The sequence below is a fragment of the Blennius ocellaris genome, assembly GCF_963422515.1.
Source record: "Blennius ocellaris genome assembly, chromosome: 16".
NCBI lineage: Eukaryota > Metazoa > Chordata > Actinopteri > Blenniiformes > Blenniidae > Blennius > Blennius ocellaris.
The window spans coordinates 26,290,054-26,305,549 of NC_137665.1; the positions used below are offsets into that span (position 1 = coordinate 26,290,054).

General features: G+C 46.8%; 1 protein-coding gene across 1 annotated transcript in view; it reads left to right on the forward strand.

The window, feature by feature from the left end:
• Positions 1 to 14,276, forward strand: part of LOC308141841 (TANK-binding kinase 1-binding protein 1-like) — a gene marked incomplete at both ends in the record, with an annotated part of 39,596 nt that extends 25,320 nt beyond the window's left edge. Inside the window, 7 exons of the mRNA XM_080512071.1 lie at positions 10,836 to 10,903; positions 10,982 to 11,088; positions 12,337 to 12,527; positions 12,649 to 12,936; positions 13,384 to 13,464; positions 13,537 to 13,764; positions 14,148 to 14,276. Coding sequence (XP_080368197.1) covers positions 10,836 to 10,903; positions 10,982 to 11,088; positions 12,337 to 12,527; positions 12,649 to 12,936; positions 13,384 to 13,464; positions 13,537 to 13,764; positions 14,148 to 14,276 — 1,092 coding nt within the window. The remainder of the gene's footprint in view (positions 1 to 10,835; positions 10,904 to 10,981; positions 11,089 to 12,336; positions 12,528 to 12,648; positions 12,937 to 13,383; positions 13,465 to 13,536; positions 13,765 to 14,147) is intronic.
• Between the last annotated feature and the right edge of the window lie 1,220 nt (positions 14,277 to 15,496).

The window sequence follows — 15,496 nt, forward strand, 5'->3', positions numbered from 1 at the left end:
AACAGGCCCTTCAGTACTGGACATGGAGGAGCAGGAACAGGCCCTTCAGTACTGGACATGGAGGAGCAGGAACAGGCCCTTCAGTACTGGACATGGAGGAACAGGCCCTTCAGTACTGGACATGGAGGAGCAGGAACAGGCCCTGCAGTACTGGACATGAGGGACAGGAACAGGCCCTGCAGTACTGGACATGGAGGAGCAGGAACAGGACCTTCAGTACTGGACATGGACGAGCAGGAACAGGCCCTTCAGTACTGGACATGGACGAGCAGGAACAGGACCTTCAGTACTGGACATGGACGAGCAGGAACAGGCCCTTCAGTACTGGACATGGACGAGCAGGAACAGGACCTTCAGTACTGGACATGGACGAGCAGGAACAGGACCTTCAGTACTGGACATGGACGAGCAGGAACAGGCCCTTCAGTACTGGACATGGAGGAGCAGGCCCTTCAGTACTGGACATGGAGGAGCAGGAGCAGGCCCTTCAGTACTGGACATGGAGGAGCAGGAACAGGACCTTCAGTACTGGACACGGAGGAGCAGGAACAGGCCCTTCAGTACTGGACATGGAGGAGCAGGAACAGGACCTTCAGTACTGGACACGGAGGAGCAGGAACAGGCCCTTCAGTACTGGACATGGAGGAGCAGGAGCAGGCCCTTCAGTACTGGACATGGAGGAGCAGGAACAGGATCTTCAGTACTGGACATGGACGAGCAGGAACAGGCCCTTCAGTACTGGACATGGAGGAGCAGGAACAGGCCCTTCAGTACTGGACATGGAGGAGCAGGAACAGGACCTTCAGTACTGGACACGGAGGAGCAGGAACAGGCCCTTCAGTACTGGACATGGAGGAGCAGGAACAGGCCCTTCAGTACTGGACATGGAGGAGCAGGAACAGGCCCTTCAGTACTGGACATGGAGGAGCAGGAACAGGACCTTCAGTACTGGACACGGAGGAGCAGGAACAGGCCCTTCAGTACTGGACATGGAGGAGCAGGAGCAGGCCCTTCAGTACTGGACATGGAGGAGCAGGAACAGGACCTTCAGTACTGGACATGGACGAGCAGGAACAGGCCCTTCAGTACTGGACATGGAGGAGCAGGAACAGGCCCTTCAGTACTGGACATGGAGGAGCAGGAACAGGCCCTTCAGTACTGGACATGGAGGAGCAGGAACAGGCCCTTCAGTACTGGACATGGAGGAGCAGGAACAGGCCCTTCAGTACTGGACATGGAGGAGCAGGAACAGGCCCTTCAGTACTGGACGTGGAGGAGCAGGAACAGGCCCTTCAGTACTGGACATGAGGATGAGGGAGCAGGAACAGGCCCTTCAGTACTGGACATGAGGATGAGGGAGCAGGAACAGGCCCTGCAGTACTGGACATGAGGGAACAGGAACAAGCCCTTCAGTACTGGACATGGAGGAGCAGGAACAGGCCCTTCAGTACTGGACATGGAGGAGCAGGAACAGGCCCTGCAGTACTGGACATTGGGGAGCAGGAACAGGATCTTCAGTACTGGACATGGAGGAACAGGAACAGGCCCTTCAGTACTGGACATGGAGGAGCAGGAACAGGACCTTCAGTACTGGACATGGAGGAGCAGGAACAGGATCTTCAGTACTGGACATGGAGGAGCAGGAACAGGCCCTTCAGTACTGGACATGGAGGAGCAGGAACAGGCCCTGCAGTACTGGACATGAGGGACAGGAACAGGCCCTGCAGTACTGGACATGGAGGAGCAGGAACAGGACCTTCAGTACTGGACATGGACGAGCAGGAACAGGCCCTTCAGTACTGGACATGGAGGAGCAGGAACAGGACCTTCAGTACTGGACATGGACGAGCAGGAACAGGCCCTTCAGTACTGGACATGGAGGAGCAGGAACAGGCCCTTCAGTACTGGACATGGAGGAGCAGGAACAGGCCCTTCAGTACTGGACATGGAGGAACAGGCCCTTCAGTACTGGACATGGAGGAGCAGGAACAGGCCCTGCAGTACTGGACATGAGGGACAGGAACAGGCCCTGCAGTACTGGACATGGAGGAGCAGGAACAGGACCTTCAGTACTGGACATGGACGAGCAGGAACAGGCCCTTCAGTACTGGACATGGACGAGCAGGAACAGGATCTTCAGTACTGGACATGGAGGAGCAGGAACAGGCCCTTCAGTACTGGACATGGAGGAGCAGGAACAGGCCCTGCAGTACTGGACATTGGGGAGCAGGAACAGGATCTTCAGTACTGGACATGGAGGAACAGGAACAGGCCCTTCAGTACTGGACATGGAGGAGCAGGAACAGGACCTTCAGTACTGGACATGGAGGAGCAGGAACAGGATCTTCAGTACTGGACATGGAGGAGCAGGAACAGGCCCTTCAGTACTGGACATGGAGGAGCAGGAACAGGCCCTGCAGTACTGGACATGAGGGACAGGAACAGGCCCTGCAGTACTGGACATGGAGGAGCAGGAACAGGACCTTCAGTACTGGACATGGACGAGCAGGAACAGGCCCTTCAGTACTGGACATGGAGGAGCAGGAACAGGACCTTCAGTACTGGACATGGACGAGCAGGAACAGGCCCTTCAGTACTGGACATGGAGGAGCAGGAACAGGCCCTTCAGTACTGGACATGGAGGAGCAGGAACAGGCCCTTCAGTACTGGACATGGAGGAACAGGCCCTTCAGTACTGGACATGGAGGAGCAGGAACAGGCCCTGCAGTACTGGACATGAGGGACAGGAACAGGCCCTGCAGTACTGGACATGGAGGAGCAGGAACAGGACCTTCAGTACTGGACATGGACGAGCAGGAACAGGCCCTTCAGTACTGGACATGGACGAGCAGGAACAGGACCTTCAGTACTGGACATGGACGAGCAGGAACAGGACCTTCAGTACTGGACATGGACGAGCAGGAACAGGCCCTTCAGTACTGGACATGGAGGAACAGGCCCTTCAGTACTGGACATGGAGGAGCAGGAGCAGGCCCTTCAGTACTGGACATGGAGGAGCAGGAACAGGACCTTCAGTACTGGACACGGAGGAGCAGGAACAGGCCCTTCAGTACTGGACATGGAGGAGCAGGAACAGGCCCTTCAGTACTGGACATAGAGGAGCAGGAACAGGACCTTCAGTGCTGGACATGGACGAGCAGGAACAGGCCCTTCAGTACTGGACATGGAGGAGCAGGAACAGGCCCTTCAGTACTGGACATGGAGGAGCAGGAACAGGCCCTTCAGTACTGGACATGGAGGAGCAGGAACAGGCCCTTCAGTACTGTACGTGGAGGAGCAGGAACAGGCCCTTCAGTACTGGACATGAGGATGAGGGAGCAGGAACAGGCCCTTCAGTACTGGACATGAGGATGAGGGAGCAGGAACAGGCCCTGCAGTACTGGACATGGAGGAGCAGGAACAGGCCCTTCAGTACTGGACATGAGGATGAGGGAGCAGGAACAGGCCCTGCAGTACTGGACATGAGGGAACAGGAACAAGCCCTTCAGTACTGGACATGGAGGAGCAGGAACAGGCCCTTCAGTACTGGACATGGAGGAGCAGGAACAGGCCCTTCAGTACTGGACATGGAGGAGCAGGAACAGGCCCTGCAGTACTGGACATTGGGGAGCAGGAACAGGATCTTCAGTACTGGACATGGAGGAGCAGGAACAGGCCCTGCAGTACTGGACATTGGGGAGCAGGAACAGGATCTTCAGTACTGGACATGGAGGAACAGGAACAGGCCCTTCAGTACTGGACATGGAGGAGCAGGAACAGGCCCTTCAGTACTGGACATGGAGGAGCAGGAACAGGCCCTTCAGTACTGGACATGGAGGAGCAGGAACAGGCCCTTCAGTACTGGACATGGAGGAGCAGGAACAGGATCTTCAGTACTGGACGTGGAGGAGCAGGAACGGGATCTTCAGTACTGGACATGGAGGAGCAGGAACAGGCCCTTCAGTACTGGACATGGAGGAGCAGGAACAGGCCCTTCAGTACTGGACATGGAGGAGCAGGAACAGGCCCTTCAGTACTGGACGTGGAGGAGCAGGAACAGGCCCTTCAGTACTGGACATGGAGGAACAGGAACAGGCCCTTCAGTACTGGATGTGGAGGAGCAGGAACAGGCCCTTCAGTACTGGACATGGAGGAGCTGGAACAGGATCTTCAGTACTGGACATGGAGGAGCAGGAACAGGCCCTTCAGTACTGGACATGGAGGAGCAGGAACAGGCCCTTCAGTACTGGACATGGAGGAGCAGGAACAGGATCTTCAGTACTGGACATGGAGGAGCAGGAACAGGCCCTTCAGTACTGGACATGGAGGAGCAGGAACAGGCCCTTCAGTACTGGACATGGAGGAGCAGGAACAGGATCTTCAGTACTGGACATGGAGGAGCAGGATCAGGCCCTTCAGTACTGGACATGGAGGAGCAGGAACAGGCCCTTCAGTACTGGACATGGAGGAGCAGGAACAGGATCTTCAGTACTGGACGTGGAGGAGCAGGAACGGGATCTTCAGTACTGGACATGGAGGAGCAGGAACAGGCCCTTCAGTACTGGACATGGAGGAGCAGGAACAGGCCCTTCAGTACTGGACATGGAGGAGCAGGAACAGGCCCTTCAGTACTGGACGTGGAGGAGCAGGAACAGGCCCTTCAGTACTGGACATGGAGGAACAGGAACAGGCCCTTCAGTACTGGATGTGGAGGAGCAGGAACAGGCCCTTCAGTACTGGACATGGAGGAGCTGGAACAGGATCTTCAGTACTGGACATGGAGGAGCAGGAACAGGCCCTTCAGTACTGGACATGGAGGAGCAGGAACAGGCCCTTCAGTACTGGACATGGAGGAGCAGGAACAGGATCTTCAGTACTGGACATGGAGGAGCAGGAACAGGCCCTTCAGTACTGGACATGGAGGAGCAGGAACAGGCCCTTCAGTACTGGACATGGAGGAGCAGGAACAGGATCTTCAGTACTGGACATGGAGGAGCAGGATCAGGCCCTTCAGTACTGGACATGGAGGAGCAGGAACAGGATCTTCAGTACTGGACATGGAGGAGCAGGAACAGGCCCTGCAGTACTGGACATGGAGGAGCAGGAACAGGCCCTTCAGTACTGGACGTGGAGGAGCAGGAACAGGCCCTGCAGTACTGGACATGGAGGAGCAGGAACAGGCCCTTCAGTACTGGACATGGAGGAGCAGGAACAGGCCCTTCAGTACTGGACGTGGAGGAGCAGGAACAGGCCCTTCAGTACTGGACGTGGAGGAGCAGGAACAGGCCCTTCAGTACTGGACATGGAGGAGCAGGAACAGGCCCTTCAGTACTGGACATGAGGATGAGGGAGCAGGAACAGGCCCTGCAGTACTGGACATGGAGGAGCAGGAACAGGATCTTCAGTACTGGACATGGAGGAACAGGAACAGGATCTTCAGTACTGGACATGGAGGAGCAGGAACAGGCCCTTCAGTACTGGACATGAGGGAACAGGAACAAGCCCTTCAGTACTGGACATGGAGGAGCAGGAACAGGCCCTTCAGTACTGGACATGGAGGAGCAGGAACAGGCCCTTCAGTACTGGACATGGAGGAGCAGGAACAGGATCTTCAGTACTGGACATGGAGGAGCAGGAACAGGATCTTCAGTACTGGACATGGAGGAGCAGGAACAGGACCTTCAGTACTGGACATAGAGGAGCAGGAATAGGACCTTCAGTACTGGACATGGAGGAACAGGAACAGGCCCTTCAGTACTGGACATGGAGGAGCAGGAACAGGCCCTTCAGTACTGGACATGGAGGAGCAGGAACAGGCCCTTCAGTACTGGACATGGAGGAGCAGGAACAGGATCTTCAGTACTGGACATGGAGGAGCAGGAACAGGATCTTCAGTACTGGACATGGAGGAGCAGGAACAGGATCTTCAGTACTGGACACGGAGGAACAGGAACAGGATCTTCAGTACTGGACATGGAGGAGCAGGAACAGGTCCTTCAGTACTGGACATGGAGGAGCAGGAACAGGATCTTCAGTACTGGACATGGAGGAACAGGAACAGGATCTTCAGTACTGGACATGGAGGAGCAGGAACAGGATCTTCAGTACTGGACATGGAGGAGCAGGAACAGGATCTTCAGTACTGGACACGGAGGAACAGGAACAGGATCTTCAGTACTGGACATGGAGGAGCAGGAACAGGCCCTTCAGTACTGGACATGGAGGAGCAGGAACAGGATCTTCAGTACTGGACATGGAGGAACAGGAACAGGATCTTCAGTACTGGACATGGAGGAGCAGGAACAGGCCCTTCAGTACTGGACATGGAGGAACAGGAACAGGATCTTCAGTACTGGACATGGAGGAACAGGAACAGGATCTTCAGTACTGGACATGGAGGAGCAGGTTTGAGGCTTGTCTGCAGTACAAAGTCTCGTGTAGAGAAATACTCATGGACGAGTCGGAAAATCAATCACTTTTCGAGCCATTTAAATTTGTTTCCTATAATACTGGAGATGTGAACATTTTGTAAAGAAATTGTTGACAAAAGACATTATCAAGGATATTTTGAATGCCACACAGATGAGCACAGCATTTTTAACTGACTGGCCTAAAGCTGATTTATAATATAAACATACTTGAGTCATATATATCATGATGCATCTTAATAAAATAAGTGCACCTCTCATATTTCTGTGAACATTTATATCTTTCAATGGGACACTGAAGAAATGTGTCTCTTCAGGGTCCCATCAAAAGATTAATTAAATATTTACAGAAGTGTGAGGGTTTACTCACTTTTGTGAGATACTATACATATCACCCATCTTTATACAATAAAAACAAGCATTCTAGTATTTATGGAGAGGAGGTGGGATTTGATAAGTTATACTTCTGGTAACACTTTATCATAACTATCCGTTATAAGTAGTTAATAAACCATTAATAGCCATTTGTTAATGAGTTATACATTGCTTGTTGAATATTTGCTAACAGTTTATTAAGGATTTATAACTGTGCCTTATAGATTGGCAATAGATAAGTTACAAGCATTTAGTAAACAATTTATAAATTAAATGTTAACTGTGTGTTAATGATTTATAACTATACCTTATAAACTATTATTAAATCATGAATAAGCCATTAGTAAACTACTTACTAATGACTTGTTTAGTATCAGTTAATACTTTATATACATTATTAGGACGTTATTCTAAAGTTGCAACTATTCCTCATTTATTAACTGTTAGTAAATGAGGAATAGTTGCAACTTTAGAGTAACGTCCTAATAATGTATATAAAGTATTAACTGATACTTAACTAATATATTAACTCATACTTTACAGACCAGTTATTAATAGTTTGTTAACCATCTACTAATAATAATATACTTTGTGGAACAGCAAAATATCACATTATTGTACCTCAGCCTTGTTCCACCCACTGGCTTTTGTGTGTGCTGTATTTTACCCTCCCCCCCCCCCTCCAAAAAAACAACAACAAACACCATAAGTGAATTTGTTATCAATAACACAGATGTGTTTAATGTTTCAAAACACAAACATTATACAACAATATAGCACTTTTTGTGCTAAACAGAATTTTAGAGGGACATTTTATAACCAAACATCACAACAATGCCATGGATTTATCCAGACATCAACATAAAACATATAGAACAAATATGGCTCAGCACAACTTGGACAGGGGGAGCCAATCCTGATCCTCAGGGCTACTCTGCTGCATGTTTTACATGTTTCCTTCTTCCAACACACCTGATTCACAAAAACAGAAAATACATAAAGTCAACTCATACATTCTTATCAATAGCATTTAACATTTATTAAATGTTAATTGGTAGATGGACTGTGCTTATAGAGCACATTCTCATCATTGCGACCACCCAAAGTGCTTTTACATTATACAATTTAGTATTTTGAACAGCAATGTTCTAAACTTTTATTTTATATTTGAGATAACCACCTCATGTGCAGTTAAAACAACAAGTCTGCATTTGTTCACAGGTATTGTTCAATGTTTCACAATAAAATAAGCTTGGAACATTGTATGCTCTGTTAAAAAACCCGGGATGAGCAGGTCAGGCTTTGAAAAAAAAAATGGTGATTTGTGCACCGGGACTACTTCCTTTGACCAGGTGGTTGGAGGAGGAGGATTTCTCCTGGGTCAGGTCACTGGTTTCTCCTGTGGCAGTGTGCCTCTTCTTAACAAGATGCTCTTCTTCACATTTAAAAAGCTGTTGGAGCTACAGTTGCCCCAGTATCTGAAATGAGAGGACAGAGCATTAAAAAAAAGTGATTATAAGCCAGGTGAAGGTCAAATAAAATAATGAGCAGCTGGCAAATATATGGATGGATAGGTACAGAATGTGTGCACGTGCTCACACACACACACACACACACACACACACACACACACACACACACACACACACACACACACACACACACACACACACACACACACACACACACCTCAGAAAATAACAATTCTACTAGTTGTTGGTCTACAACAGGTCTTACAACTCATAAATCTTTTTTTTCTGGGAAAACATGCACACACGTGCAAATTAGTAATTGGGCAATGAACCAAAGGTTGGATTATGCAGTAGAACTATCAACCTGTGTTATCCTAATCATATAGTTCTAATGAAAAAATAACACACAATGTTGCTTACCGTTGTTGTTCATGTGGTCCACAGGTGTAGTTTTCCTTTTACTTCTACCCGCTGTTGACTTTTTTTCTCTTTCTCCCGTAAGTACCTGGATTCATTTCGGCATTTTGCGCATCACCACTTCCGCTGGGAACACTGCTTTCTGACTTTTTAAAAGACTGGGTGTTCATTTTCTGAAATCAATGCGAATGTGAGCTTCGATAATGATCAGAATCTGATCATCCAAAAACGAACTTGCTCGTGAGAGAAGGGGGCGTGTCCGTCTAGGTTGTCGCTCGTCAACGTTAATCCAACACGTAAATCCAATGGTGATTGGTTTGTTTCACCCCGTGGCCCCGCCCCCTGGTACAATTCAAGCATGTCATCTGGCAGGAGCCAGTTAGAGAAACTCTGGAAGATTGTTAATGTGTGTGAAAAGAACAGAGATAAAATAAAACAAAATAGGTAGGCCCTAAACTTCATATATGGTCAAATAATGCCTGGTTTAGCCACTGAGCGAAGAGAGCTTGTTGAAAGCACAACTAAATCTAAAAGAAGACACAGAGACATGATCAAATGTCTGCAGGAGAAAAAGCTTGTAAGAAGATGAACGCCATGCCAAAAATGCAAACACAAGATAAAGTTAAAGGAAAGTGTGAGTTAATATATTAGTTAAGTATCAGTTAATACTTTATATACATTATTAGGACGTTATTCTAAAGTTGCAACTATTCCTCATTTACTAACAGTTAATAAATGAGGAATAGTTGCAACTTTAGAATAACGTCCTAATAATGTATATAAAGTATTAACTGATACTTAACAAGTCATTAGTAAGTAGTTTACTAATGGCTTATTCATGATTTATTACTAGTTTATAAGGTATAGTTATAAATCATTAACATACAGTTAACATGTAATTTTGGGGAATACAGCTTGTAAATTATCTATTACCAATCTATAAGGCAGTTATAAATCCTTAATAAACTGTTAGCAAATATTCAACAAGCAATCTATAACTCATTAACTAATGGCTATCAATGGTTTATTAACTACTTATAACGGATAGTTATTATAAAGTGTTACCATACTTTTTTCTTTGTTTGGTGAGAGATCGTTTGATTATCAAACTGTTTATTTGATTGTGTGCATGTTTGAAATAAACAATGTAGTTTATAAAAGATTAAACTCTAAAATGCTGGCGTATAGACCTATGATTTTTCACATCGTAATAATAAACTGTTCAAGTCATGAGCTCTGCTGCATTTTTCTCATATCAAAAATACTGCACGGAAGATATTATTACTGATTTTTGTTGATACGACCACAGTCGTAACAATTGTATATTATATGATAATTTATGGCCATAAATGATCCTATATTATACACTCAGAAAGAGATTCATATACAATCATTTATTGGCATAAATACTCAGGCTACACCTGCTATATAGATAAAAAGGCAAAAACGATCTGTACTGTACTACATTCAAGAAAGTAGCTATTAATGTTGCATTGTTGACTAATTAACACATTCTGAATTTTCCACAGCATTTCATTCTGTCCCATTTTATTTTGAATTGTTGCATTTTATTTTGAATGAGCACTTCCTGTCTGACAGTGGAGGGAGCTTGAGAGTGGAAGTTCTGCAGCCAGACACTCTTGCATAGAGTTGCACAGAGAGGATGCACCAGAGGAGCGAATGCTGTCACCCAGTATAACGCATCAACACGCATCACAACTAATCTTCAGTTGCAAACTTCACGTATCAAGATAAGTTATTTTTGCAAGATTTATTGGCAGCCAAAAGCAAGCTCCATGAATATCAGGAATGTCCCGCATCGGTACTATTTAAAAACTTTATTCAGACGCATTACGTCACATATAGAATGTCAGGAAGGTGCCAGGAATGATGGGGAAATTATATTCATAACTCATAATGCCAATGTGTAAATGCACCTTAATGTCTCGTGATGCTTTGACATAGCACCTGTTTTCTCGGAAATAAATGGTTGTAATGTTCTGTGGATGGAATTGGAGCATTTCTAAAACTGATGACACACAGAAAGCTTTCAAAATCTGATTTTGTGTAAAGAATAAAGAAAACTAAGTTACATGACAGCTCCACAACGATAACCACAACTCTCCATCTTTCCACCTGTCAGTCACAGGACTTGTCTCCACACTGTGAACACTGCGACGTTGAATGGATAAAGAAGGCTGGGGATGAACAGTAAGTCTGGATTACATGGGGAAACACCTCTGACGAGGGATTGGAGTGTTTGTCAGCCGTTGTGTCTGTATGCTGCAGGGTGAATCTGGCACTGGCCTACACGGAGCTCACAGAGGAGCTGGGTCGGGTTCGAGGTCTGGCTGAGAAGCAGAGCAACCTTCTGCGGCACGTTTCACAGGAGCCCGGTACGTCTGAACTCACAAGTGCAGGAAACAGTCAGAGGTGGACTCGTGATGGACAAGCTTCGTACAAGAAATTAAATATGTAAACAAGGCCTAAGTGACCTACAAAATTAAGAAATCCTGTACGTTTTCATTATTAAACTGCATTATGACACTTTGACAAAATGTCATACTTGTGGAACGCTGTCATCTCGTAAAACAAAACAAACTCATTTACACATCTGTTACAGTATACTCATCAAAGTGAAAGGCTGGAGGCTGTCACAGTTCATATTGAGTAAAGGGTTCACTTTGAGTGCAACAACCATTTCAAATCAGCAGTTCAATGAGCACAGCTCTCTTTGGATTGTGGGAAGTAGCTGAAAACACACATGCTCAGTGAGAATATGTAAACTCCACCCTGAAAGGCCTTGGACATGAGCTCATGTCTTCTCAATTTTAGGAAATGTCATTTGTGGAGTAAGATATTAAATTGAGTGATTTGCCACAAGATATTCCTTAAAATACCTTTTTTTCCTCTTAACATCTCAAACGATGGAGTTCAGTCTACTGTGAGGGTTGCATTGTCCTGATTGGCTGTGTCACATCATCTGTTTTCTGTAGGAGGTTCTCATTTATTTCAGGTTTATCTGACCCTCAATATGCATTGTGGCCTCAAATTTTATTGGCAACAATATGATGTTTATTGTTTGTACCCTATTTTACATATCTACGTCCAGTTAGGTCAATCTGTCGATCTATAACTCATTTACTTCTGTAGATGCTCTTTTATTGTGGTCATGTTGACAACTTGTCGGTATATCTTGCTGTCAAGTCTCCTTAAAATTCATAATTTATGGACATTCACTCGAAATCAGGAGTGTTTTAAAACGAGAGCCTCATTCACAAACAGTGGCACATCATCCACATATGGGCAGAACTTTTCTTTCATTTTCATATTGTTCCTATTGTTGACATTTTACATACCCAAAGAGAATAAAGTGCTTTAGGGTTTCAGTGACACAAATCGATAATAATAAAAAGATGTAACACGATATACATTTTGTTCAATAGTTAATACATAATAAGACTCTGTTATACAAATACTAACGGTGAAACTGTTGTAGTTTCCTGGAGGTTTGTCTAAAGAGGTGACACTTGTCATGTTTTTTTCTGTTGCAATGTTTTTTGTGTGCCCATTGTGTCAGATAAACAGCAAAACAAGTGAAAAAGCTCTGATTGTTCACTGTCCACGCTTTTTTCTCTTTGAAGTCCCACGTTCTCCCACAACCCCTCAGCGTCTCTCCCCCACCTCCCCCCAGCACCTGTCACTCTCGCCCGACAGGCTCCTCCCTTCTCCATCGCCTCCCCTCTCCCCAAACAGTGGCCCCACCTCTTACTCCCACCAGCCAACCAGCAGCCGTCTTCGAGCCAAATTCCAGAGTCGCCGCAGTTACTCCGAGGTCACTCAGACACACTTCACCAATTTTGTGCAGTTTTCTACAGAGACAGCCTTGATCACACATTCTATTTGGCATCCTATCCCTCTGCCTCCTCATGAACCACCTCCTTCTCCCCCTCCAGGTGTCTGACCCTTCAGCCTTCCAGAGGCCCCCACACTGCCTGATAAGGGACCCAGTGCCCCTCCTCCCTAAAACCAGGTCCCTCCTGGTTGGGACTCCAGGCTGCAGCCAAACCAAAGCCCAGCTCCGAACCTCGTTGGTGGGTCTGACCAGACCGGCATCGGCTCATGGAGTTGTGGGGGATCGGGGGGGGGGCTTAGGTGTGGGAGGAGAGAGGGGCGGAGGCAGCAGTCTGAGCAGCAGTCCTCATCACTGTGCTCTGGACTTCAGCTTCCCTTTGGCTGCAGAGGTGAGACACATCTACAAGTTCTTATTCCTGAAACTTGAAACTAAACACCAGATGATACTCGGTGAATGAAGTGATAGCATTAAAGAAACTGTAAAAAGAATTTGCTTCCTTTAAAATGTCCTAGTTTTCTGCATTAATTGACTAAAAGAGTGATGATCAGCTCTGTTAAAAAGATTTCTTCAAGTCTTCTTCAAGCTACTCCAGGGTTAGTTTCTGATGTATCGACCTTTGTACAATCCTGACTGGGCATCCACTTTTATTTCAAGTAGCAACAGAACTAAATCATCTCCATCTGCAGACAATTTGAATAACTGTGAAGATCTTCAATCTTTAACATGGTTTTCTTAACATTTCCTGACTGGAGGCCTTCAGAGAGTGTTTTTAAGAGGTCAGAGGGGCTCAACATTGTTATTTCACAGTCAACTGCTGACTTCCTGTTTGGTCCAGGTCCATCACTTCTGTCGCGTTGACAACCCTCCTGAACCCACACCGCTGGTGACGCCACCGCAGTCCTCCGATGATGAAGAGGTGATCTCAATGTTGCTGATGTCTGCGGCTGCTTCCTGCTTTTCTCCCCCTAACATGGTGTTTCTTGTACAGGACGGATGCCCATATCTGTCGCCGGCTGCCAGCCCGCCTCGGACTCTGGGTGCCATCGGGATCAGCACGCCGTCGCAGAGGGACCAGCCCAACCACCCCTCCTTCCCATCTCCTAGGAAACAGCCCCAGCATCCCTCATTTTCAGCCCCCGAGGGCCCGGCCGCCCTCTCCTGCCATCTGCCTCCCTACATGAGCACCGAGCATGCTCAGTCATGGCCGTCTATTAATGTGAGCGCTGAACGAGTGGAGTCAGCACAGTTTCTCTGGAGGGGAAAGGGACTCACGGCCACACGTGATCACGCTATACACATGACTCTGAAATGTCTGATCATTGCAGCTGTTTGATGCACTGAGAGACAGTTTGATTGAATCACAGAGAAATAAACCAATAATAAGGTTTGAGTGAGTTGTATTATGCTCCACGAGGTTCTGAAGAAGTAACGAGTAAGTATAAGAAATCACAAACACCAAAGATGAACTGCACTGCTGCTCCAGTCTTTGTTCAATTTGAACCTGTAAGTTGACGATATTCCTAAGGTATGTGTCTGGTAGATGTTGAACATCTCCTTGTAACGAGTATTTGCTCACCAGATGTTTTCCTCTGTGTATAGTTATGGATGGAGTCGGAGGAGAACGCTTCCCGGAGCTGTCCTCTCTGTCAGCTGACCTTCCCCACCGGTTACCCTGACGACGCCCTCATCAAACACATCGACTCCCACCTGGAGAACAGCAAGATTTGACTTTTTCCCTGTTTTTTTAATTCGATTTTTACACTCATTCCACTGGAGAGGGGCTCCAGGGCTGTTCTGACTCGGTTCCATTCCCCAGGATGCTTTGCTGAGCTTGCATGCATCTGTTTCAGGGCTGCCTTCCTTTCTGCCTCATTCTTTTCTACAGTGTTATGTCTCCAAACACATTCCCTGAAGACAACGGAACATGGTGCAACATCTCCCACAAAGCATCTGATTACTGTTAGTAAGAACGGGACTGACAGTCCAACATCAGAGGAACTGTTTTTCATGCAACGTCGGTTCAACCAATTCTCATGTTGAGGATGAAAAAAGAGAACATTTATAAACTTGACAACACGTAAATATTCCAAATGAAATGTGATTAAAAAATCCTGATTGGGTGTGATGACATAATTAATGTATTGTAACTGTTACTACATGTGTAAAGTAATAGACCTTCCACCAGGTCAAGGAGCCTCATTGAAGAAGAAATAGGTCAGGACAACGAGGGGAGAATATGAGACTTATCTGAAGTGTCAGTTATGCGACATGTAAGGAAATACATTCAGTCTGCATCCAAGGTAGTGACACCACACAAATTATTACAATATTTTTTATTTTTTATTTGAATTGGACAATAGATATTAATGAACAGACATCCAGTGCTGTACATACACCATATTTAGCTCAGAGCTAATTTCCATCTGTAGTCCAATAATCATGTCATGACTTCCTTGTATTCCCGGAGCAGGAGTTTGGTTCACATTGCCGGCAGTAAGTCGGACCTGTTCCCAGTGCACGTTGGCCTCCGGCAGGACTGTCCTTTATCACCGGTTCTGTTCATCATATATATGGACAGAATTTCTAGGCACAGCCGGGGGCCGGAGGGGGTCCAGTTTGGGGACCACAGGATCTCATCTCTGCTATTTGCAGATGATGTATCGGTCCGTTGTGGTGAAGAAGGAGCTGAGCCAAAAAGCGAAGCTCTGGATTTACCGGTCGATCTTCGTTCCTACCCTCACCTATGGTCATGAACTATGGGTCATGACCGAAAGAACGAGATCCCGGATACAAGCGGCTGAAATGAGCTTCCTCCGTAGGGTGGCTGGGCGTACCCTTAGAGATAGGGTGAGGAGCTCAGTCACCCTTAGAGATAGGGTGAGGAGCTCAGTCACCTTTAGAGATAGGGGGAGGAGCTCAGTCACCCTTAGAGATAGGGGGAGGAGCTC